At 44.3% G+C, this 27,116-nt stretch overlaps 1 protein-coding gene and 1 long non-coding RNA gene across 3 annotated transcripts in view; both read right to left on the bottom strand.

Annotated features, from left to right (window-relative positions):
- LOC119407072 (uncharacterized) overlaps positions 1-10,398 on the bottom strand; it is a 29,839-nt gene extending 19,441 nt beyond the window's left edge. For both annotated transcript variants that reach the window (XM_037673908.1, XM_037673909.1), the window contains exons 1-2: positions 10,255-10,398; positions 5,572-5,688 (exon numbers count right to left, since the gene is read on the bottom strand). In XM_037673908.1, the coding sequence (XP_037529836.1) occupies positions 5,572-5,688; positions 10,255-10,310 (173 nt within the window). In that variant the 5' untranslated portion in view covers positions 10,311-10,398. The remainder of the gene's footprint in view (positions 1-5,571; positions 5,689-10,254) is intronic.
- A 9,017-nt stretch (positions 10,399-19,415) lies between these two features.
- LOC119372471 (uncharacterized) lies at positions 19,416-26,864 on the bottom strand. The gene is made up of 4 exons (XR_007417847.1): positions 26,796-26,864; positions 24,809-24,925; positions 22,182-22,208; positions 19,416-19,479 (listed from the first exon to the last, which is right to left on the bottom strand). It is a non-coding gene; the product is annotated as an uncharacterized LOC119372471 (long non-coding RNA).
- Positions 26,865-27,116: the final 252 nt, after the last annotated feature.

Genomic DNA, 27,116 nt, shown 5'->3' with positions numbered 1-27,116 from the left:
CGTCATCAATATGTCAGCTACACTGTTGCTAGGAAAACCGCTTTGAAACGGTTAGGCAAGACTATGAATAAATAACAAACGAAAACAAGTTTTAGCTATTAGTTTTAAGCTAACGTGAAATAATTACATAGTATTATTGTTAATATTAATAATAATATTTAATAATATTTATTAACATGAAATAATTACATCGTGTAGAGCCAAATTGATGTTGCTGACTTTTCCATGAAGTAAGTCACACTATTTTTTGCCGAACACAAAAGATAGCGGGACTTGCTCCATGTAGTACTAAGCAACATGCACTTGGCCCTCTCATCATGGACTGTACTGACATATATTTAAGCGCTGGTTAAAAATAGCTGTGACACCGTGTATATAGTTTGAAATGCGTTAGTAATGCTCGTGCAATATATTAGTAGGGTCAGTGGTTGTAATTCAGAGCTTAATGTGAGCTGGGGGGGGGGGGGGGTTAAGCAGGGACGAGTGGTGACTGCACTCTAAGAAAAAAAGTCAAAAGAGGGTCATGGCACCGTGACTTCCTTCGGGTATCCATTTGACCCCTTTTGGAAGGTAGAAGCAGAAAAATAGAGCATTTATGGAAGACTTATGGAGTCATTGGACTCTCGTGAAGCGCGTTTCGATTGGCTTCCGTGATGAAGGCACCGCCGTAAACGCCATACCAATCGCGCGTTTGCCACGATGAAGGCGCCGCCATGATGAAGCCTCCGTGATGAACGCGCCGCCGAATACGCCGTGCCCGTCGCGCGTTTGCCGTTCGGCGCTGTTCTCTCGCCATGGCTCACCGACGGAGCCACACTGGCGCGGCGCCTCCGCCTCCTTTGTCAGTCTCGTCGCTCTTTTGGAATGCGTTGCTGTGGTTGCGCGAGTTGCGTCAGTTGCCTGTCTTCTAGTTTTGTGTTCGAGTGAAGATGCACACCTTCGGTGGCGGTGACGCTAGGCTCCGTGCTCGAAGTGACGCTTCGCGGGCGAAATATTCATGAAGCTGCCGACACGCACAACGTCTGCCTGTTAACGGTGAGTGTACTGCTTTCGTAGGTACTAATTTTACAGCTTTAGCTGGGCGTCTACAGCAGCTCTGCGGAAGTAGGCGGCCACCTATTTCCAACGGCAGCCTTCGTCCCGGGGCCGTAGCGGGTGCCCAACTAAAACTGTCAGTTAAAGAGTTGACACCGTTATGCGCGTAACTGTACAAGCTCCCATAAAATGAGCGATGCAAACAATTATCAAGGGTCCTTGTTTGCTGAGCGCACATTGTGTCTGCACTGCTGAAGGTGCAAGATGTTTGGAGATCCGCGTTAGTCTACTTCATAATAGCATTTCCATCGACATTCAGTGTGCAGCATTCTTCCGCACGTGGGAACGAGAAAAATAAAGTCTGTGCACGGAACGCTTGGACGCATATCGTTTTTGTTGGCTTAAAGCAAATAATCGTTTTTGTTGGCTTAAAGATGATAGTTTAAGATGCAGGTATAATACAGGATTTTTAGGCTGTCCGGCACACCGCTATACGGAAAATGCTTTGCGTGTGCCAGAATACCGGGTGTGAACTGCGCATGCGCACGCCCGGTAAACATGGCCGCGCCGCCGAAAGCGATTGCCGTCCACCTCGAATCTATCAAGTGGCCGTAGCGCGCTCTGTCGCTCGTTATCTCCGAACTGATGCTTTTATTTGCTTTAGGTTCACGTCCTTAAGCTTCGACAGCAAGGTATTCGTGTCAATTCGGCACCGTTTTCGAGAGCCATACTCAAATAATCAATGATGTAGGCTTAGCGAGTGACAATCCCGGGATCTCGGAGGTCATACATTATGTGTTTATTAGTTGTTTTTATCCTCCATAGCTGGCGCAACTTGACGTGGCGACAGCTACGGCACACGCTATCCGGTGATGCGCTACGCCTTCGCTTTACCGGAATACCGGACAGACTAATACCCTTGTTACACAGACACCCGAAACCTCGGTTAATGTAACCGCGGTTCGCTTATGTTACACGGTATGCGAAACCGCGGTTATGCCGCGAACCGCGGTTGTGCCAAACCGAGCTTGGCGACCTCGGTTTAGCTAGGGAGCCTTTAGGGTGCCTGATGCGCGTTTTGTTGCGGGCGCACACATCGAGGCACACTAGGGAGGCTTCATGTGTGCGCGCCCCCTTGAAGGCTCCCTAGGTTTAGCATTTAACCGAGAAAATGGCGGCCTCCATGGAGGACGTGTGCACGACGGCGAGCGTTCGTGAAGAACGAATTGGACTGCAGGAACCACAGAAGGCCTGATTAGGCTTTGGGAAAACAATTTGCGTCATCTACAGAACACCTCAAGGAATGCGAAAGTGGACGCGGCAATAACAGCCGAGTTGAACGCCGGACTGCCGCCAGACGCAGAGCCATTCACGCCTAGGCAAGTCCGCTTTAACCGAGGACGCTTGTGCGCCGTGTAACATTGGCGAACCGTGGTTGGCGCTAACCGTAGTTCAACGCGGTTAACCGTGGTTGGTCGTAACTGCGGTTTACTTGCCTGTGTAACAAGGGTATAAAATCCTCTAATACCATGTTCCCAGCGCGTACGCGGTAGTCATTTAGGTTGGACACGCCGCGCCAATAAAGTGAAAAGCTCGAGACTTTGGACGGCGCGCGTTGTTGCGACCGCCGCCGTGCACTCTTTTCCCTCTTTCTGATTGCTGTTTTCGTGGTTTGCCTACATCTGTTATGACGGTTGACGTTATTACAGAATCGATTCAGTGTACCTGACTGTGGGAGCTATATGTGCGGTAATTTTAGCGTATGACATGTCCCGGGGGCGTTAGCCAGGTGGGGGGAGGGGTCGGGGGGGTTCAAATCCCCCCGACATTTTTCAGTTTTGCTTGCGTATATATACACGCGAACATACAAACGCACGTACGAACATACATAAAGTATGGTTGAACCCCCCCGAAAAAAATTTCTGGCTACGCCCCTGACATGTCCGACCTCGACGTAGACGGCGTTCGTGCGCGTTGGGTGTCATTCAGGCGCTCGTAATCGCATGTGTTTATCTGAGTATTTAGGAATAGGTAACCTTTGTAAAACGCGTGATCAATAACCGCTCACGATGTGTCCCTGACTGCCGGAGGATGCGCTTGGGTGTCGAAATATGCCGGCGCTAATCCGGGCTTATTCCGAAACCAAATTTTGAAGCGATTTCTCAGAAAAGAAGCCAGTGCCTATTGCGAAACGAAGTACCCACCTTCTTTTACCTGAAAATTTGTTTTCGTTGTGAAATTATTTAAAATGAAACACACGTGTCAGATGTGTGTACACTAATGCTGTGTGTGGAACAAAGGATGCTTTTAAATACAAATAATCAGTGTGTGTGTGTGTGTGTGTGTGTGTGTGTGTGTGTGTGTGTGTGTGTGTGTGTGTGTGTGTGTGTGTGTGTGTGTGTGTGTGTGTGCGTGTTGGTTACTCCCAGAGTCCCGGATCGCTTCTCCCGGCTCTTCGCTCCATATGACAGCCACTCTGAGGGAAACGAAGGTGTCGCTATGGTCTGGCGCCTCACCACTCGTGATGGGAAAATCAACAGCGGTGTTCACCCTGTCAACAAGGCAGTCGGTTCTACATTTCCCTTGGATGGACAACACGACGTAGGAAAAGAGGTGAGTGGCACCCACGCAGATGAGCGTAAACCAATTTGGTTTGTTGTTTAAAAGAGGCTCACGCTATCTTGTGCTGCAAGGTTGTCGCCAAGTGACATGTTGCAAAAACTGCTATTTGAAAGTTGTGTTTTACACGATAGCGGCAAAAACTTTGTTCTTTACCATGCCTGTTAGCATTTGTTGTTTTGTTGTGAGCCTTCACTATGTCTGTGTAAATTACTTATTGTGGTGGTTTTGCAAACCTTTACTGCAATTCCGTTTTCTCATCATGTCACGTTCTGCTTTTCAGACACTTTTCATGGCTGCTCACGCTGAACAGGAGCGACAACATAGTAAGTCACAAGTCTGGTGCCTCGAGCCGTCGCTACGTTTTCATTTATTCATAATCATAAGGAATGAATACGGAAACGTGATGCCGATTTCTGCAGTTTATTTTGTATCATATGACGTTATGCAAGTCGCAGTCACACATTTTAGATGGTTATACTCATACAAACATGTAAGTAAGAAATACCTCAACTGCTTAATTGGAAATTACACACCATCTTTTCACGGTTTATGGGTTACTCAGCTGGAAAAGGTGTGTTGTTATGATGAATTTAATTAAAATAATGCTAAAATTGAACCATTCTTTTACTGCAGTCGGTGGGTACAACGGCAAGTATTACTGGAGTTGCTTAAAATTATTACTTCGCTATTTCCAACAGTACTCGCGCAAAAGTAGAGAATCGCTCAGTTGAGTGACTTAAAGTAGTTGTGGAGTCGCTTGACGCTTAGGTGCGTGTCATTTGACCCCTGCAGGAGTGTTACCGGCAAGAGTCGTCTCACTCCCTCATAAGTGGCAATGTGATCCTTCGGATAAGAGTCATTCCCCTCTTCCTAGAGGGTCTGGGTACTCTCCTAGACGCGCCGAATCTGACCCACCAAGAGTGTGGGTCAGAGTCGCATGTTACACCGTGCTTGTTTAAAGAGAGTCTTATACGTGGCAAGTCACAACTCTTCGAGAAGGCTCACACAAAATGTTTTTTCTTAGAGTGTAGGTCGAAATCGCATTTCTACTCTGCCCTCTTGTCGTCGTCCTTCAATTTGCAATAACCGTAAAAGCGCCGCTCTATGAAGCAATAATAATAAAAATGATATTGAAGTTGACATAGGTGTCCTGATTAAACAATAATAAACAGTATATACACAATCAAAATGATGGAGCATGCCTTTTCACAAGTTCCATTCTTGGAAAACCGATGTTTCGCATAGGCAAATTGTAAATGTTGCCTTGAAGGAATTGCATTAATTGTAAAGAGAGCATTGCGAATTCTTTTTAATTGAAGGCCAGATTTTGGATGCCATACTTAGAGGGTCCTTGAGAAAAATAGAGCGCTAACAACGCTTGCACAAATTTATTCTCTCATCGTGCTGACCCTACGGATGCGAGCGCTTCAGAAGCCGGGGTAAACTGGACAGCATTTGCTTAAGTACCGCTCTTTGTGCTACTCACACTTGTTGGGCGGCTTTCTTTCTTGCCACTCTACGAGGTTCTCTTTTAACCACGTCAATAAGATGATCTAGTGGCCATTAGCGTGCTCACAGAACGACTAACCACACCCTCGGTGATATGCTCGCGATGTAACTGACATCTGATCATCGTAACTGGGGCCGCGTTCTTCAACGCTCGCATACAACGCCACGACCCAGGCAACATCGGGGTTATCACCTTTCAACGCGACAGCGTTAAAGAGCTCGTTTTGCAGCATTTTAGGTGTCTGCGACGCACGTTTCTGAGATGAATCGGAGGTCAAGCTCGCAGAGTTCCTTGGTTGGACAGGGCAAGTACCACATTGCTAGCAAGCATGCACGTGAGGTTGTAGCACTGGTGGCGTGTTAGTTACATGCAGTGTTTATCACAACCGGAAGCATATGCCTCACCTCACTGGCCCTTGGGGCTTCATAAAACTGGGTAGCCGCCCCATTGTTCCCGTCTGTCCTGTTCCCTTCCACAAAGGATTTAATGGCCTTGAGACAGCTTTACCAGTTGATCGGCAGCTGCAAAGGGTAAGGCAACAACTGTCATAATTATAATCATTGTAATCGTTATCTTTATGTACTTCCGATATCTCCGCAATATATCTTCATTGCACAGGTACCATCATCAACATTAGTAGTAATGGTTCTAGTTAATCGTCTTGCCGAATAAATATGGGATAATGGGGATTAAGCTAAATAATGCAAATTTTACTTAGTCCCGTTGATAGTTAAGCAAAACCTAAATAAAATGTCCCTTCACAACTTAAAGAAAAATACCTATAGGCTCGCCTTATGTGAACACAGGAAAGTGACATTAGGTAGGTGCTAGGTAGCAGTATACTTAACAAGTGTAATACTTATTTCGAATTGTTTAATAGTCTCATTCAACTGTTGAAATAGAGCTGAGAAGATGGTTTGTAGGGAACGCACATGCACAACTGTAAACTACAGCAGTGTACTGTATACCCTTCATCTTAGTTGAGGGTAATGAAATGGGTGGCGACACTTCCTGCTCGTGGAGTGCGCCGCTTAAAACCCCGCACTCGTGGCGGCGCTCGCATCGCGCGCACGCACTCGCTCGCGCCTGCTGCACTTGCGTACGCTCCGTGCCGCTTGAGGTACGCGCGCGTCAGTCGCGTAGCGTGCGCTCCTCGCTGTACTCTTGTGACGGCACTCGAATCTCATCCTTCTTTCTTTGCTTCGCTACCCTCCTCTCGTTTGGCGCTCGCTTGCGCCGACGTGTTCGGATACGTGAACAGTCGCCTGGCTGGATACCGTAGGATTTAGGATGTGTGGGCCCTTGCCCTTGCTTGCGTTGGTTCAGTTCGCGTACAATCGTGGTCGATGACAGTAAACAACAAGATCCTAGAGAAAATGGTTTGTTCACGCAGGCTATAACTTTACATAAGGGATCCTCTATCTTTACCGGAACTGTATGTTGCACACAGAGTTCCACGTCAGGAATTTAACCCAGCTGGCGCCATTACCTCCCTTAAACATAGCTAAAGACTTTTTTTCCAGATGAAAGTCTTTTATGCCGGGGTCCACCAAGACTTTCATGACGTATTTCCGTCACAAAAGTACGTCAGTAAAATGAACGCCATCAGACGGCAAAAAAAAAAAAAAAAGATGGTTGATCCCTCTGTCATAGGAATCGGAATGACACGAAAGTGAAGCGTGCCCTTACAGAAGTAACTGAATGTTTTCTGTAGGTATATAAGAGGGTTTGCACAACGTTTATTGATGTCTGGCAGCTATAGGAACGTTTAACGTGGTTGCACCCACTTTGGTGATTGGTGGTACATCTCCATCCCGACGACTAACGTTCATGTTAAATGATTAAACGAACCCTTGGGGTAGCTGTAGTAGTTTACAGTGAAAACGTAATCACAGAACGAGGTGTGATAGCCAGAAGAGCGTCGCATATTGGAGGCAGAACATGGTCGCCATCCCGCGGCATGTTAAAATGTGATTGAGCACCACGGCCGGACTAGAGGGAAACGCAAAGCGCGTCATGCCGCCCCGGTAGCCCGTCCGCGATTTTTCTTGGGGTGAGCGCGTAAGCGGGAAGCGCGGTGTTACAGCCAGGTGAAGCAGGTGCGCGTCGCATAGCTATTTTTTGTTAAGAAACGCGCCGAAAGGGACGGACATGTAACACGTTGCACGTGCTAATCGCGGAGGCCACGGTAATGACGAATTCCTTTACTTTACCGCTCCCAGAGGGCAACACCAACCCGCCGAGCGGGAGTGTGGCAGATATAAAAGGCGCGTTTGTAAAGCCTCTAGAGTCTGTGACCGTGGAGCAGTGGATAGCGTGCCCGGCATCTGTTGTTGCGGACCGTGCGGTCGTTGGTTCGACGCCCGTTCACGGGGCTTTTTTTTCTTTGCCATCTGAGCGTGTAAATTTTTTCGACGTCATTTCCGTGACGAAAATACGTCACTGAAGTCTTGGTGGACCCCGGTATAAAACAGTTTCGTGTTAAAAAACTATAAGAAAATGTTTCGTTGACGGGAGTCGAATCTATGACCTCTCTGTCCGCGACGATGGCTGGCGGGCGTTTAGCCCACTAAGGTACCGCCAAACACATTACGGAGGCTACATGAGCGCGCCTTTTATCCTTCCTTTCATCTCAGAGTGCTGATGGATGGATGGATGGATGGATGGATGGATGGATGGATGGATGGATGGATGGATGGATGGATGGATGGATGGATGGATGGATGCATGCTATGAGTGTCCCCTTTATAACGGGGCGGTGACATCTGTGCCAGCAGGCTCGAAAAAAAAAGAGCACCGTTGCTACTACCATCCCAGTTGGCGCGTTTCCAACACAAGTTTAATTTCGTCAACGCTTTAACACATCGTGAGGTGGCGGCTTTAACCCAAGCCTCGCTCATAGCATCCATCCGTATCAAAAAATAGCTCTCCGACGCTCCCCTGGCTGTCGCACTGCGTTCCCTGCTCACCCTGTAAGATGTAACGGCCAGGCTAGAGAGAAGCCACGACGCGCGTAGCGTTTCTCTGCGCATTTCGCAACGCTTTGAAGGAGTGCATATCGAGTATCAGGGTTTATTATGTGCTTGCTGATGCCATCTTTGCGCGGGATTCACCATATGCGGTGTCCACGTACATGTTAAGAACTTCAGCTGCCGCAAGGGATTAATCATGACCATGGGCGTTAGTCGTCGGTACGGAGATGTGCCACTAGGCGTCAACGTGAGTGCGATGCGTCCACATGAAGCGGTGCTATATCTGCCAGACAACAGTAGAGATTGTACAAGCTCTCATATACCAATACTCTATAAACAATAAACTACTTCGGTGACGACAGGTTTCACTTTCGTGTTACACCAATTCTTATGTGACGGAGGGACCAGCCATCTTTTTTTTTACTTATGTCAGCGCCAGAACGCGAAGTAGAGGTGCAGCTCGCTCGTTTGCGTGGTATTTTCTGCACCTCACACTACCTTGAAACACAGATTCAAGGTGGTCGCCTGGAAAAGAAATCTGGTTTCCCACTGTGCAAAATTAGAACTGGCAATTAAAAGGCTAAGACAAGCATTGGGTGTCTGGGTACGGGATTTGGTGGTGCTGTACGGCTGTATACAGGCGCCAACTCGCCCGGGCCCGGGCTGCGGTCTTAGTGCCTTCGGGACTAACAACTGTTATTTCACTCACTCGGACGAATCCGCGAAAGAAGCGCTTCCGCTCGTGACCATGTGTCTTAGTTCGATGCATTCAGCTGCACCTATTTTGTACGGAGTAGCCATGTGTCTTCATAAACATTGTGCAATAATTAAGTTGCCGGCGTAATCATATGCTTTTATCAACGAAGCTTTTTATGCTCGCCGGATTTTGTCTGTCGGAAACAGAAATGATCATCATGATAAACCGGCACGCGCTTTCTATATCCTCTTCTTCATCCTCATCGTCTTCTTATCTGCTTCCAGGACACGTGCGCAAATTTCTACAGCGTGGCCTGTAATAACCCTGATGGGTAAAAGAACGAGTATAGAGAGAAAGAAAGAAAGATATATAAAGAAAGAGAGAGAGAGATAAATACTTGGCGAGAAAAATTCTCCACGATGCGGGATTCGAACCTGCGTGGCCTCGAACCGAAGGCGAGTGTCCTAATCACTCGGCTGTCCAGGCACGCTAGCAGAGCATAGCCTTGTATAGTATAGTGTAGCAAGGGGTGGAAAAGGGAAGCGAGCGTGAGGAGGACAGATGGGATGTTGAGGAGGAGGGAAAGGAGGAGGGGAGAGAGTAAAGCCTAGTATAGAAAGAATGAGAAAGAAAGAAATGCTGAACGAGAAAGAAAGAGCAAGGGAGAGAATCGAAAGACAGAGAGAAAGAAATACAGTGACAGATCAGATAGAGAAAAGGATAGAAAGAAGAAGGAAGCAAGCGAGTAATAGAGAGAAAGGAATAAAATAGGAAGAAAGATAGAAAAAGCAAGAAAGAGAAAGAAATAGAGAGAGAAAGAGAGAGAATGAAATGGAAATAAACAGAGAAAGAAAGGCAAAAACAAAGAGAATAAGAAAGAAAGAAAGAAAGAAAGAAAGAAAGAAAGAAAGAAAGAAAGAGAAGAAAGAAAAAAAGAATAAGAAAGAAAAGAAAAGATAAAAAGAAAGGAAAAGAAAGAAAGAAAAAGGAGAAAGAAACGAAAAAGAAGAAAAGTGGACAAGAAAAGAAAGAAAAGAAAAAGAAAAAAGAAACAGAAAGAAAGAAAGAGAAAATTTGCAAAACTTGCCAAAATTGCAAAAGCCAGGACTACATAAGATAGGAATCAGCTCTACTGTCTCTTTAGCATTGCGCCTCCAGTGCGAACTATGCTAATTTTTCAAATCACTGAATAAACGGTGTAATTTTTTTCCCGGAGTATTAAGCATGGACATAGCCATATACTTCGCATGTATTAACAAAGTCCCTACCACTCGTGGCTCTGCCGAGTCAAACGGAACATCAAGCTTTAAAGAAAGCATGAGTACAAAATTACCTTAAAAAAATATAGGAAATAGGTAGTGTGGAAAGGAAAAATTGTCTACCCCATAACAGCAGTAAGCAATGGCCGCTGTACTTACTTCACAGTCACTATGAGCATGAGCGTTAGGACGACTGAGAATTTCAAAGCAGACATTGCAATGCTGGTTGCGTCATAAGTTTTCTCTTTGGGATCAGAATACTGCAGCGATGCATCAGCACGTTCAAACGCTTACTGGGGTGTAACGGTAAGGAAGCGTTGCATGCAGTATTCGATTTGAATAATGATATTTTAAAAAAACAAACAAAAGACAGGTTATCAAGATGTTCATATTGAGGAATCTCCTTGACAGACGAGGAAGTAACAACTACTGCATTCCTTTCTTAAAAAATAAACGACAGCGGAAATTCCTCCACCCTTGAAATATAGCATACATCTTAGTGATCAATAACATGGCGTTAGGCGAGCGCTTTTTGCATCTCGCATGAATATTCAAGGAGCATATGCAAAAGTACCAGTCCTGATTCCTTATAGAGCGTGGCTTATTTTTTATGGAAGATCTGCTTTTTTGCACTTGCATTGTTTGCTTGACTTTTTTGCTTTCAGGCTAAATTTACAGATTTCGTTCCTCGGCGGACACCTAAACAATGCCGCGAGGACAGGAACGACTGTGCGCCTAACGTTGGCCGTTTTAAACTCTCCTTGAATGCATACCTACTGCAAGCACAGTTCAGATGTAATTTGACACATTCAACATCGAACTTCAAGTCCCCAAGCCAGGTGATATCGAAAGCGAGCTCGCTGAGCACGAGGAAAAGGTCAGAGGTGGTCCAAAGTTCCCATGCCAAACTGCCATAGCATTGCACGGGACAGCGGTCTGGTAACTATTGACCTCCCCTGTACGTCAGGCTGGCACTTCCCAGGAGAAATAAGTTTTGAAATTTTGAATATTATCGTGCGGATCGGTACTGTAAGTCTGTATATTCTTTAATAGTGTCTTCAATGATTGTTCGAACGCAAACTAAAACATCACTATCTTCTGTAGTGCGTTCAAGATGAAAGTGTGTAGCAAATGAGCACAAATGGATGGGGCATTGTGTTACCAACGTTTTCCTCCTGTCTTCGTTGGCTGGCGCTAAATATGCTTACGACTACAGAACGGATTTTAGGCGAATGCCTATTTTGTTCCTTGCGCTCCTATCACGCCACTTTGATATATGAGCATGTTAAAAAGGGCTTTGAGTGTTCTTACAGTGCCCATAAATGTCTATTTTTGGCGTTCATGCCTAAATGCTTACAAATGCCTATAAATGCCTTTTTTCAAAATTGGCGCTTATATTAACACTATTGCCTCAAGTTTTGTTCCAGGGACAGTTTGAAACCGTTACTTATGTTACCGCTCAACAGTGACTGTTCGGAACTATGGGATGCAACCAGTGGCGTAGGCATTTTTTTTTCCGCAGTAGGGGGCACGCGCTTGATCCGACATGGGGTGCGGGCAGGTAAGTGTGTTCGAGTGTCATATTGTGCTTTGTATCCCATGGTAGAAAAGTGTTTCGGAAGGGGTGGGCGGGGGGGGGGGGGCGCACGGGCCTGTTGTGCCACCCCCTGGTTACGCCACTGCGTTTAACCTAGTCCTCTAGTTCAACCAACTCTCGGAAACAACTGCTAGCAGCCGTGAAGTGGGAGACGCCGGCAAGCATTCGCCGCCGTGCTGACACGGCGCGGACGGTTGGCAAATGCGAGACCGTGGAGAGCCGTCCGCGGAAAGGATTGAAGAGCAAAGAAAGAAGGAAAAATGTGATCTGTACGCGGCTTTTGTTTTTGTTTTTGCTTTGTGAGGTGTTCACTGCATTAGCGTAGCCAGAGATTTTCTTCGGGGGGGGGGGGGGGGGGGAGGTTCAACCATATACTTTATGTATCTTCGTGCGTGTGTTTACGTGTGTTCGTGCATATACACACATACAAAACTGAAAAGTTTCGGGGGGTTGAACTCCCCGAACTCTCCGCCCCCCCCCCCCCCCGGGCTACGCCAGTGGTTCACAGCCAGGGGAGAAATTGGCTCTACGCGTTTCGACCCGGCCAATACAAGGAATCCCTCCCTTCTGGTCTTTTAGCGATCTTGCCATCTGCTCCTGCTCTGGACTTCTCAGCCATGCCGAGAAGACACCCAGGATAGTACTGAATATACAGTGGACACTTCACTCACCGTGCAGAACACGGGAGAGACCGTGTTCTGTGAACCGTGACAATGCACGGCTATGTTCAGCTGTTGGCGCTTTTGTGCCATCCTAAGCAATAACATTTTTGCTTTTATGTCGTAGATAGACATCGCGCACGTCTAACATTTGAAATTATTTGCACTTTGTGAAAATTTATTGTGCCTATATTTACGATTTTGGAAGCCTAAAACTTTGTTCTGCTCGCCTGTTTTGGCACCTAAAAAGAGCCTGTTTTGCGCCGAAAATTTCAGCCTCTACTTTAGCGTGTTTTCATCTACAAATGCGTGTTTTCTTCTAAGCCTTGAGAAAAGCAAGGATGATGCGAGACCACTCCTAACGTATATGGCTCTTTAAAACGGCTGTTCTAATTGTCTAGCACCTAGAAGTTCTTTATTCGGAAAGAAAGATTTGACTTTACAGTGGTTTAATATTGTTGAGCAGTTTATTTTAAAGTAGAACGAACACTTTAGTAAAATTTTATGTATGTATTATCAGAACTGTTGATATTTTGGAGCCTCCCATGTCTGTGCGACTATCTCTGTGCCATACGTTCTGAACTGTGCACATCTTTAATTTTGTTCGTAGGCTTTTTACCGCTTACATTTTTATGGAATACCAGAAAAGTACCGTATTTATTCGAATCTAAGCCAATCTTTTTTTTTTTCGAAAGAACGTTGTGCGAAAGCGAGGGGGTAGTCTCAGATTCGAGTACAATGATTAAGGTTTTTTTTTCTGTCCTTGCGAATTTCGGGGTTCGGCTTAGAATCGGGGCCTGCCTAGATTCGAGTAAATAAGGTACACGTGGTGCACAACGTGAGCAGTGACACCTGATGACGCAGAACTTCACCAGAGACACAAAAGGCTAATATTGCAGTGACTTACATGCTTTACTGAACTGCCGCTGTAAAGCATTGTCAGTTAGACAATCGTTGACTCACAGTGCTTTTATTTATATTCTTTTGAACAGTACACTGACGGGTCTGAAAATTTCAACATAGACACGGTGGTAGGAGAAGGCACTACAAGGTGTCGCTAACAGCTCTGCCACAGCTGTCAACGGCTGCCGTAACTCGTAAGCACGTAAAGAGTATCTGCGGATGAACAAAAGTTTTCGACTATCGTAATATTGTTCAGTAGCTCAACGATTAGCACTTCCAATTTCTAGGCGCAGATTGCTGTAGATGCAAGCAATTTGCATTGCACAATCGCGATGCTGAAGTCTTAGACTGTGGCAATCGTGGGTGTAACGACTGCGGAAATCGTGGGTGTAATGTATAGGAGTAGTGGAACGGACAACACGAGCCTAGTCTCGTGCTTCGGACTCAATTTGCAGCGAAGACATGTCTACTTTTCTGTTAACGAAATACCGAGGTGCATAGCGATGACTAACGAGAACGCTTCGTCTTACAGATGCGTTACCACGAGCATTTTATGACTCCATTGTTCCGTATATACTCTTGACGCCGTAGAAACATGCGTAGAGACTTCTCGATCACTTACTTGTTTGCTCTGACGAGTGTGCGAGATATATTAGTCATCGCAGGAGGAACATGGCTCCGTGAGGGAGCACGCGTTCCATTTGACTGAGTCTCTATCGCATTTCAGTGTTCCCATTCATACATCCATCCATCGAGAACGTGAAGCAGTGGTTATCGGAAAGCTCAGAGCAGAGGTCTCAAACACGCGACTCGAGGTCCGCAGACCTTAAACTTGCGGCCCGACCAGCGCATGGCTGCCTTCACCCCATAATTTTTTTCTTATTTTTTAAAATTGTTAAAGAGATACACAGGCGTGACTCGTCTCGCGCCTTTTTGTCGTGAGACACCTCACGCGGTAACTATTTTTGAGGCAGCACCGTGGAACAAAACGTTTATATTTCAGAATCAGCGTACAGATTGCAGTCATTCTCGATATCAGATCGATGTGCTTCTCAAATGCTGACGTCAAATTCTCCATAGAAATGACCCTTATGTGAGATATGGGAAAGGCCTTTCAAACGATAACGTTAGCTAACATTTTGTTCAAACTCCCCCCGCCCCTTCCCCCTCGTAAACACGTGTTGATAACGGGCTGCGCAATTAACTAAGAACGCTACGCGTTGTTCTGCCGGTGTCCGCACGCGACGACTCCATTCGATGTCATGTTGAAATGAACAAATGCCAGCATTTATTGTACATTGACTGCACGTTCAAAGAACAAAGACGGGGGAGAACAATCCAGGGTTAACTTATATGCGGCGCGCCTATTGATGATATCCTGGCATCTGCTGGTATCCCGGTATCTAAGCTGTTTGTTGAACCTCTTGTCGGTAGTTGAGGACGAAATATTGTCACGGTGTCCCCGTCAGTAGAGTGAAGAAAACCAGAGAAATGCGCACACACACACATTTCACTTCAACTATTTACTTTTTTGAACAAGCATGAACATGAATACACACAACAAAGCTACTCTCATCTACATTACATCTCGAATGGCTTATTAAGAGTCCAAATAGCACCATAATTTCACTGCACGTATAAAAAACAAAGTCCAAATTTGCTTTCGTTGGTGGCAGTTGGCGCCCGTGGTTGCACTTAACACTTGCAGGAGCCCTCGGGCCGTAGCCGGGAAAACGACTTGAAGCCAGGGACCGGAGCGCAGCCGACGTCGGTTCTGTCCACACGGAGTCACTGTGCGTCTTCCTTTCGCCAGAGCCAAGGTTCTACTGGCCCGAGCTCTAGGTCGTCTTCTTCGAAATCTTGCTGCCCTCTCCCGAGATTCCTTCGGGGTAAATTGTAGATGAGGAGCCTTTCTTCCTGCCGCGCCGGTGCGCACGGTGTTTACACTGAACTTTGCCCGACGCCGGGACCGCGGGACCCGCGCAGGGGGCAACTTCGGGTTCTGCTGTAAGATTCGGTTTCGAATTTGCACTGTATGGCGACGTCTTCTCTTGGTGCAAATTCACTTGGCATTTGATTATTCAACGAAGTCCATTTCAATATGCACAGTCATGGCAAATATCCAAACGAACGTTTACTGATAAGTGGAGGAGCATTTATTTCCTTAATCTTCCGATACCGCAGATTAATATTTTCGTATAGCAGGTTTGATCTACCGTAATGTAAAAACTTTCGGTAGGCAGAAATAGTGCTCGTTTTCATCCATGCCGTCGCATCTGCAATATGGTTCGCACACCGGGTCACCTGGTCCAAGGCAGTACTAGAAAGGTGACAAAAAAATTTGTCGTGGAGTTTGATTCTTAAGCGGTGCTGTTGTATCATTCAATTATTTCCTCATTTCGCCTACACACTAAAAAAAGTCATTTGACTTTTTTTTTTTTGCCACATATGCGACTCCCAAATGTAAAACTTTCTTTAAACAGACATGCTGACTCTCTTTTGTGTAGTCGTGCGTCCCACTTCTCTCCGGAAGTGAGTCAACGTGCCCCTTTAAAAACAGTTATATATGTGAGAGTAACACATGTGGAAAAAAAAGTGTAAATAGACTCTTTCTTTTCTTATAATATACACAATACACCGCAATGAAACTTTTACTGCCCATGACATTTGCTTTCTTTAGCCGTGAGTCGTATTTTTGTTTTGTTTAGTAAGAATGTTATTGTTTCAAAATTTGCCATTGTTAATATAATCAATATGAGCAACATTTGTAGACCAAATGCATGTAGATCGGTAAATTATATGTGATGTAATATGTTTCTTCGTACATTGTCCACATTCACTCGACATCGTTTTGCAAACAGTTCAAGTTGTGTACTAGCCCTCAGAAATAATTTCTTTATATCATAAACCCGGTTGGCATTCTGTGTAACTGCGTAGTATTCTATAAGTTTTTGTATTATGCTACGCAGCTTTATTCGCATTTGTTTCACCAGCTTCCCCTGGTTGCACTGCTGACAAGTTAACGAACGGCTTGTTTATAGAGCCTTAATGTTTTGTATTATCTAATAATATATTTCTATGAGCCATCTGTATTCTTTTCTCCTCGTCCTGGTAACTAATGCGGGGATTTTGAACGCCCCTTGTAAACTTTTATTGCATTAGACGGGACGTGATTTGTATCTCGCGCATGCTCTTAATGAAGATCACATTTCGTAATGTCGACGAGTTTGTAAAAATATTCTTGGAGCCCACGTTTGCGATAATCGATTGAGAAAACAGCATTTTTTCTTTATTGGTGTAACGCAAGAGAAATGCATGTTTGGCATTTATAAACACTTGCTCCGCTGTATTTTCTTGCGTAATTCCTGTGCGTTGGGCACTCTGACCTACAGATTATAGTTGGCATAAAGACCTGACATTGGCACTGCGTGATATATTGGTGCAGTCTCCATATGCAGGCTAGTAATGACTTTTCCTGTATATGTTGGTCTTTTTTGTAGCTGCTACATGCAGTATAGATCGAACATGTATCAAATGGACCAGAAAGGAACTTCAAGCGGTCCCGGAACCCGCTGCATAGTCGCACCGCATAAGCTAAACGAGTGCGCTTCTGAGAGCCTTTTGTAAACTATATTTGGGAGCCTACTGCAAGTACGAAATATAGAGCTATTTGCTTCAATGTTCAAACTTTTATAGAAATACTGTCAGGTGTGCTTTGTGATTCTAAACTTACGTTGCGATCTATCCTTTATGCGTCTCAAAGAGAATGTGTGCACCTGCGTAGTTGCACATGTTTATGCTGTGGATGATAATGACAATGATGATGATAAATTTTTGCAGCGCCCTTTTCTAATTAGTGGGCAGCACTGAACAACTTCGAATATCTGGAGTGGAAATTGTCCCGAAAGTGAAACCAGATTATTGAGCACGATAATATGGCAACTTAGTGCGAAGAAAGCGTAGCTCTTCCTTTACATCCTATGTGTGTAGGACGGCTCATTATTCCGAATAGAGATCGCTCAACGCATCTCTTCTGTTACTAGATTCTTCAGGAAACCAGTCTTGGCAATTTTTATCAGAGATCACGTTACCAATTTCCATACGTAATTACGTGTATTAACAGCCTAACACCATCACGTTCGTTACAGCGATTTATCGGGCATCACTCCAAAGGCTTTGCTTTTGAAGTAAAGTAAACGCAAATGATGGCTTCAAATTAGCTGCTAATAAGTTGCGAGACATTCGATTCCAGTATTTTTGGTTACTCGTCTTGTTTCAAGCTTCGTTCTTCACTAATCACGAGCTCCTTATTCTTAATTTCACACTTGTTGAATCGTATGGGGCAATCCAAAGCGGTTGAGACTTAAAGTAGTATAAACACATTCCACAGTAAGAAGACCGAAAATCAAGGGGTAATAGACTTGTATCCTGTAAGGGCAGGCGTAGATATAAGGGCGATTGCGGAGCCTCTGGCACTCCGAGGAGTCTGTGGATTACGGCACAGGTAATATACTTAAACTTTATGCAAATCTTGTCTATTACAAGTACTGATATGCCGTAGAATATTTTGATCGATGAGGCTGATCGTGCTTTAAATAGGCGTAAATATGCGGCCATAGCAAAAAATACTGGTAATATACCTATAAAGCACTAATTTTGGCAGCATACTAAAGATTGAACATCCTAAAGCGGCCGAAATGGCAAAGCTTTTTCAGATGCTTACTTCATTCATACAAAGTGGTTGGTTGGGTCGGGGTTCGCGGCTTGTGATACCCCTGCATGGATGTGAAAGAGAAGTGGTCAACTTTTTTTCCAACGTGTCTTGTTCAGTTGTCCCGCTGCAGTAAAGATGTGCTTGGAACGAATATATCTCTGGATGAAGCTCAAGCTCACACTCACGCTGCAGCATTATGTAGCACCGTTGGCGTAGCTGCGGCTGTACTTATTAAAGCAGGTCGGCGCGAATATGCGCAGAGTGGTAAGGGTTGCAGCGTTAATAAGATATTCTTGATAGACGGCTCAAAGCCACTGTGGTGGACTGATCAAGAAGTAGGCGGTTTTACAAATTCAAACCTGCTTTTGCAGAGTGGCATGATTACGTATTTACGGTCATCAGTCTGTGCTACCAAACTGCCTTCTCTATATTTTCTTTTCACACAGTGCTCACCAACAATAATTATGAAATATACATTAGTTGCCTCCGCTGAGTTTGTTGTCATTTTTACGCTTACGCTTTTTAGTAGTACTTGCGTGATAATATTTATTAATAAATAATTTATTTATTTATTTATTTATTTATTTATTTATTTTTAATACTGGCAGTCTCACTTGGAGACCAAGGCAGGCGGGCGTACTAATAACGTGAGCATGAACATAATACACATTGCAGAGTAAAATTCCGTTTCAGACATAGAAATGTTATATCTAATACAACATTAATATTTACAACTCAACAGTGAAACTTAATAAAATCTAATGCAACATAAAAAAGTCATGCAAACAACCAAAGAAAAATTTGCATAAATATAAAACTTTTTTTTCATGGTTAGGGCTTATTTTCTCTCGCCTGGTAGAGCGATATCATATCTATCATATCCATGATATCATCATGTTATATCATGATATATCATATGATCTACCATATGCATGAAAGAGAGAAAAAGTATGACATGTACATATACGGCAAAATATGACATGTGCGAAGAAAATATGACGCTTACGCCACACATTGAATCACTTCGAATGGTCACAGCAGAGCGCCTATTAATCATATGTTTTCTCATATGGTCGAAAAATGCATGTCCCCTCTTTTCTTGGCCATTCTTTCTTTCCGATGAAATTTCGTTGAAATATTTGTATACTAAAAAGATATTCATTCTGAAAGCGGTATTCGACTTTACAGGGGCTCCAGCTTGTTGAAAAGCTTAATCGTAAAAAGTTGATTGAACGCTTCAGTAAAATAATGCCATTTGAAGTATGAACATTTCATGTGATTCATACTGGCCAGTGTGTGACTATCATTGTAATCAAAATATGTGCACATTTAATGTCTCATTGCATCGCGGTGCGTATGAATAATTTTTATAGTTTTCAAATTAGAAGTTTTTACTTTTATACGTTCAATTAATAAGAGCAATGAATAACAAAAAAAGATTAGTATCTCGCCTTGTTCCTTGTCCCCTGTAACGGTGCTGGATTCGCAAGTTTTGACGTTTGGGGACATTCCTGTAGGGAAGTGAAACCATATTTATCCGATTAAAACATCTGCTTCCCCTCGTTCCTATCTCGCATTCGTATCTAACTATATTTGCAGCCTCTGCATGCATTTGTGAATAGTCACCCGCCTGAGCACTGATCTAAATGAAGCAGAATGATTGATGGAAGAAGCTTAAATACGCAGCGATGTGGAAGCCAATATGCGTTACTTGACGGGGGATGGGGAACTAGCCGCAGCTTCACTAAATAAGTTATGCACTTGCGCAGATTAGCGGAATGGGATTGGCTGCGTGGCTGCGGACGTGGAAACTAGCCCTGTACTCTGAGAGCTTACCTGGAGTTCAGTGCTTTGAAGGAAATTGCGCAGGGCGCACGAAAATAACGTTTGCACTTCACAAAGTCGCGTACACTTGTTTCCTTCAATCTTCAAAAGCACTAACCGAGCTGTCTGCTTATCTGGGAACAAATAGAAAGAGCCAAAAGGGCGCAGAAGGAGAAATTGCAGGAATAAAAAAAAAGAGACTAACCTAGAGAAAAGTCAAATAAGTTTAATCATCTCTGCAATGATTAAAGGGACACTAAAGGCAAATAACAATTTATGTCAGAGTGAAAGCTCAATGTATGACAACTTCTAAAACGGCAATATTATCAACAGCAGTGCCCTACTTACTGAGAAATTAAGCTAAATGTATCACATGATGAGCGCCACGAGTGGGACATTTTCGAAGTAACCCCGATGACGTATAAGAGTCTGCCTACAATAAATCACTAGTAATCAAACTAGCAGCAATAAAAAAAGAACCTTCCGTGCACAAAAGACGTCACAAAATGTTTGTTCGTTTCCGTTTGATTCATGGAAAAAAGAACCTCTGTGGCGTTGCCATTGGGTACGGCGCGCGTGGTTCAAAAGTTCCGTTTTCGCCGAACTGCGCTTCGCCCGGCGCCCTGCTTCGCTCACGCGGTCGCGTCTCAGTGGTAGTTTCGGGATCGCGTACTGCCGCGTGTGTTTTGCGCGCTCGTGAAAGTCGCTCCGTCATAAAGTTCGACAAAATTCCGCATGTAACGACGCCGGCACTACGAGCCCTCAGCAGCATACCGCGTTCATCGGGGCTCAAGTCGCTGAATTGGAGCCCAGCGTCGCGAGCCAATGTCGCGTTGTCAAGTTCTCCGTCCACATCCACTGCGGCGATTGCGGCAAGCTTCGATGGCCGTTGTTGCTGCTGTGGGTCCCGCTACTTTCGCTCTGCTGCTACTAGTGTCGGCGGCCGCGCAGTAAAGGCGGGCAACGTTGGGCACGGCAGCAGTGACGTATGAAAGTCTGATTTCAGGCGGGTGATTTGAAGTGCGCTAACGCGATGCGGACCACTAAAGCGTGATTTTATTTCAAAACAAGCACTTCCTTGGCATAAAAGCAGCACTACGAGGTTTCTGGACCGCTATTTCAACAATCAACGTCGACTTAATGTTTGCCTTGAGTATCCCTCCAAATCAGAGATCCAAATCAGTTTTTAGAATATCATCATAATTATCATCATCCTTTTTAGTCTGTCGTATATCCGATGCAAGGCGATCAGCAACATACTCTGTCCGCTGTGAGCTTGTTCCATTCGATTTAAGTAAAATTCTCATGGCTACCTCACGAAATCATTAGCTACGTCCAAACCATTATCACGTAATGTAGTTAGCACTCTTGACTTAGTAATCGACTTATTACATACATACTAGAAACTATTACTTATATTACACTGAATTTTGCAAACATGGCTCCTTTTCTTAAAAGGAGTCACGGGTGACTCCTTTTCTTAGAGCCAAAGCACACACAAAAAAAATCTAACAATGCCATCGGAACGTTCACTTCGTGACAATAGGTAACGGGCTGCGTAATTTTTAGAATAGCATGTACGATAACGAAAAGGGTTTAACCTAAACTGAAGGCGAAGCAGTGAGTATAGAAAGCAAAATGATAGGCATAACATTGAGGGACAAGAAGAGAGCACATCGGTTCAGGGAACAAACAGGTGTTAAGGAAATCAAGAATAAATGACTATGGGAAGAGGATGTTGTGGAAGCCACGATAACCACTATTCATTAACAGTGACAGACTAGACTTGAAGAGAATGCAAGCGGGCCAGGAGGAGGCAAAATGTTAGCTGGGCAGGTTAGATTAACCAGCTTGCGGTGCAAACGTTGCCGCAGCAAGCACAGAACCGGGGCAATGGGTGAAATAATAAACATCCTTTGCCGTCCATCGGGTGTAAGCAAGCTGCTGATGGTGAGAGCTCATAAACTAACCGAAGAATAAATCTGTGATCACAGAATCATATGAAATCTCCAAGTGCCGTGGTAACTTAGTCACCTGGAAAAATTATCAAACTGCATAAGCCTTCTTTCCTTTTGCGGAATCGTCGTTTTTTCCTTCGCGTTTGGCAACCTACCAATTTTCTTCAGATACCAATATAACAGCGCTAAAAAAAGTTTAAAAGCGACTGCTTACCTACAACACTACTTGAATGCTAAAAACGAGTCATAGAAAGTTATGACGAATATTTGACCCAACCACTAACGATACTTTATCACTAGAACATTCACCTGGATATGTTATTTTTTTTTTGAGAGCATGCGTGCGTCACTGACTAACGATTGATTCACTATCTAGTTCTCCGAGCATTGTAATATCTAATTTTAGGATGCATACTCATACGAATACGTACCGATGTCTTCCGAGCATGTTTGCGAACCTGTAATTAGCAAATGAATAAGTTACCCTTTTAAGCTCTTCTTGGCTACGACTGCATTATTGTACGACTGCATTATTGTAATATGAAAACCTTTAAAAGTAGTAGCGTCCTCAATACTATGATAATAACCAATTCTTCCAAAAGGTCCCGTGAACTTATGTTACTGTCAGATTAAGTTAAAATTTGATGGTTATTCAAAGATATAAAACAGGCTTCAGAGCAGAAGTTCATTATCATCATCATTCTAAGATTGTTTTAGTCTGGCTGCAGGGCGACTGCCTCTCCCAATCATATCCAGTTCACCCTATTCTGTTCAGGCTGAACTTCTTAAGATCACCTCTGAACTACCAGCTCATATGACGCAAGCTGCCAACTCAGGCCTACATCATCTTGGAATGGGGACGCCGACCACCTTGGACGTGTTTGAGTCGGCTCCCTCTGCTGAATAAAGCTCATTCCTCCTCCTCTTACATGCAGTTGTAAATTATTAGAGGATATAATGTAAAACAGTCTGGCTACTTATAGAAAAGGCCGCGCTAAACACGAGGACAAGAACACACGTACAACAGCCAGGCGCAATCTTTTATAACTATGTTTTATTTCAAGAAATACGAATATTTACACATGCAAAGACAGATGGCACCACTGTGACGTAATGAGAACGCATCAAATATGCAGTATATTTATCTCCATGTTCTACTGACGGGCAGCTAATTCACGTGCCTCCGCCACGCGTAATCAAGAATAAATCTGAACAAGTTTGTCGTGCCAACTAGCCCAACTTTCAATAGTGTTGCAGTCAATAAAGAATAGATAATCCATCTTTCTAATATGCCTTTCTAATCGAATTGCGATGCTCAAAGTGTTCCACCAAGTGGCGACCTACATCCTTATTTACAGTCCATGCAGTCGTGTTCCCGCGCCTTTCTAACAACGTCCAGTTCGCCCTTATGTTCGCGGTTGCAACTTAGGAGGATTCATAGACCACATCTTGTGTGCATTGTGTATAGCACCGCATGTTACTTCGGACATAAAATGGCAAATCGCGGCAAATTTACGCAGGGCACTTCCTTCTCTTTTCTCTTTCAGCTTATGACGAAGCTGAACATAAACGTGCTTTCTTTTTATTGTCCTATTTTTGCATTGCCCTTTGTTTAAGTACGTTACACCAAACTATCGAGATCAAGCTCCCGTTGCTTTAGAGACTGGCAATTTCTTTAGTCAAACTCAAAACTTTAACAAACAGAAACACACACATATGGAGTCGCAAGATCCGAAGGCGTAGTGCACACAAATATGTATACGACCCTCGGTAAGAGCAACACGAGAGGAAGTCCGGTCTTCATCAGGAATGAGATACAGAATGTGTTTCGTGTTTCGTTTTATTTATACCCTGCCTATGAAAAAAGAGAGAGAGGGGGAGGAAAAAGAAACAAAGATGTGGAAAGCAAGGAGTACAAAGAGTCAATTGGGTACTTCTTCATTTCGTAAGGGTGCCGGAGGCACGGGCTGTAAATCTCATAAAAGAACACAATTGAGCCTCTCGTATTCTCTCATTCTTTAAAATGAGTACAACTCTGCAACACCACTTTGTGAACCCCTCCATAACAAATATTTAGACATAGAAACAGTCGGTCGGTCGGTCGGTCAGTGAATGAACTATTTATAAATTGTCCTGACGAACACATTCCCTCGAGAGGGATGGTCGGCTGCGGACCGCACCCACGTGGGGACAGGAAGGGCGAGCCCCTCCGCCAAATTGCGGGCCCTCTGGACAGCCCGGATTTGGACCTCCCGGTCGGAGCTGGTGATAGCCGTTCTCCAGGCGTCCTCTGTGCTGAGAGGCTCGCCATCACGCAGCGCCGCGCATTGCCAGAGCATGTGGGGTATAACGTGCATCGTTTCTCGTCGCAATGATGGCAGTGCGGCTTTATGCTGTCAATGAACTTTCTGTACACTAAAGGCGACGGGTAAGTACCCGTTTGCAGCATTCTTAAACTGACTGACTGGGCCCTCGATAGTTGCGGGAGCAGAAGGCTACGCCAGGCCAATTGATAATGCTTGCAAATTTCATTAAAGGTGAGGAGCGAATCAAGCTGCCGAATGCCATCTCCAAAATTAGATGCCGATTGCCCGTCACGGTGGGACAGTTCGCGTGCGCGGGCATGGGCAAGCTCATTGGCATTGGGGATAAGAGAGTCGACATCCTTGCCCATGTGGGCAGGAAACGAGGTGATGTTGCCGTTGATTTCTGCGCAATTTGGACTTTTGGTAAGAATATGGGCCGCCTGCTCACAGACTGACCCAGTCATGAACGCTCGTGCGACAGCCCGCGAGTAAGTGAAAATGGGCGTGCGCATGGGAATCGTCATGGCCAGTGCTATAGCAGCCTCCTCTGCCCTTCATGAATATTTAATCAGAAATCTTCTGGAACATCTTTTAACCGCGCTTCTGTGATGCAACGGAGGCCCGGGTAGCACGTTTTTTTCTGGGGCGGCTATGACCAACACCATATCGCTAACAAAGCTCAGCTTGAGGTGGGAGCACAGGAGGCATGCGAGGCGTGCATGGGCGATCACATGCAGCAGCGTATACCTCACCTCGGTAGCCTTGCGGGAGTTATTGAATTGGGTAGCCTTCCTGGTCTTCTGATCAGTCCTGTTCCCGTCCTTAAGCTAATTATAGAGCTTGATGCCACTTTCGTCCTTGATCGACTTCTGCAAAGAGCAAGGCATCAGCAACAATCATCATGATGATCATTCATCTTTATGATCATGTCAACCGCCTTTTTTCCCGTAATATACCAGTCGACTGCTGACCCGAAGGTCGCAGGAACGAATCGCGGCCGCGGTGGCCGCATTTTCGATGGAGGCGAAAATGCTAGTTTCCCGTGTACTTATATTTAAGTGCACGTCAAAGAAACCCAGGTGGTTGAAATTTCCGGAGCATTCGCCTGCGGGATCCTTCGTGATGGTGTCATTGTTTTAAAATCTAAAACACTAACAATTACATCCTGTTAATACATCGCTATCACATCGAGATAACCGGTATAAAGTCGGATGGTTCATGTCGTGTAGCAAAATCAAATCGACTCATCGCGTTTATTAGGCAAGCCGCGGTGGCCCGTCCATGCTATTTTAACACACTATCAGGTGGCGATGCTCCGAAAAAGCAACGTTCGCTTATATGTAAAGTGTTGGTAGGGATTAGGCGTTCGTTTGCTTTTTTTGTAAAGCAATTACTAATCATCCGCCGATACGGTATTTCTAGCCTTTTTCCCAACATAGCCTTTTTTCCCGTGTAATGTCGCCACAAACGTTTGGTAGCGGCTGAAACCAAAATATATACCTATGCGGAAAATTTTATCCAAATCTTATAAATGCACTGATAACAAATTTAATATGTATGCTTTTGACAACCATCAACTGCTATGCAAAATCAAAAATGCATTTAATAAATGTGATGCATTGAGAAAAAAGAAATAAAAATCAAGGTTTATATACTTTAATTTAGAATATTGGCGACTAATGTGCCAAGTTAAACGTCGGCGTCTGGCACAGCAGAGGTCCATATTTCCTTTAATTTATATGATCGGACAGTTTGTTTACAGAACTGCACGATCGAGTTTTTATTTTGTTATAGGAATTGAGAAATTATATTTTAGGCTTTTGAAAATATTTTTACTTATTATTACTATTGGGAAAGCATTTCGGCTAATAAGGAATGGGCGCCCCAGGCATATTGTAGCTTTCTATTTCGTTTTATTATAACAATCCTTTGAGATGTTGTTTAGCGGATGCCATTCTCGTTCATTCAGACAGTCTATGCTAAACTTTCTGCCTTCACTTGCTTGTATTCTTTCTTTAGAAAAATTATCTAATAGTTGGGCGAGTGCTGCTTTTGAGCGTATCATGCGAAGTCTGAATCTTAAAGCAGGGAGCACACACTATCCTTGTGGCAAAGAATAGAACGCTGCCTTCAGAGAGCAGTGTGGAGAATTATATCAGAAACAAGCTCCAAATTGAGAGATGATGATCAAAAATGAAAGACTGGGGAGTCAACCAAACGCGCTCTCGCTTTGCTGTCCTAAAGAGCAGTGTGTGAAAAAAATAACGCTGATGTTTTTCGCCGAAGCTTAAAGCATCATTCATATGTCTGCTTCCTTGGGTTTAACACGCTAAGAAAAACAGAGTCATTTGACTCTTTTTGTTGAGAGTCCTACGTGCCGCGTACATCACCCTATTTAAATAGACACGTTAACTTTCTCAGGAGCTCGTCATAGAGTATTTGGAGAGTAATTGGAACAAAAATACTCTTTAATATAGGTCTATATTTCTTTTTGTCACCCTAAAGAGGTGTCATATACATGGCAAGTGAGGTCACGCCGAGAAGAGTAGCACATACTCTTTTTTTTTCCAGTGAAGGCTTTCCTTGGAAAAGACTTTCGTCGGGAAAAGAAACGGTTGATTTAGGTATAAGTATCTGTATGTTCAAATCGAAACAGAGCAACAAGCAAAGGGGTAGTAAAAAGAGTATAAAACGTTTACCACTTAACAGCTCATCGAAAGCAATCACAACATTACTTACTTCGCCATTACTGTGAGTGTCAGCATCGCGAGAAGTGCACATTTCCCAACTCGCATTGTAATACTAGTTGCTATACAAATGGTCTCAGTGCTGCGGTAGTACATCATATTTATAGGCGTATTCGGGCGAAAGAATTACGAAGCGTCCCACGCAACTTCTATTTCAGTAACGTGACTTTGAATAAGAGCAACCAAAAGAAAACAGATGTCTATAGCTTTCATAAGAGGTAATCATCTACAACAGGGGTCTCAAACTCACCTCCCCTTGCGAGCCTCAGTCACGAAATTTAGTCCCGCAAGGGGGCGGGGGCTGTTTCAACAA

Source organism: Rhipicephalus sanguineus, chromosome 10, assembly GCF_013339695.2.
Source record: "Rhipicephalus sanguineus isolate Rsan-2018 chromosome 10, BIME_Rsan_1.4, whole genome shotgun sequence".
Classification (NCBI taxonomy): domain Eukaryota; kingdom Metazoa; phylum Arthropoda; class Arachnida; order Ixodida; family Ixodidae; genus Rhipicephalus; species Rhipicephalus sanguineus.
Note: the sequence above shows the minus strand (reverse complement) of the source record. Positions and strands in the feature narration are given on the sequence as shown.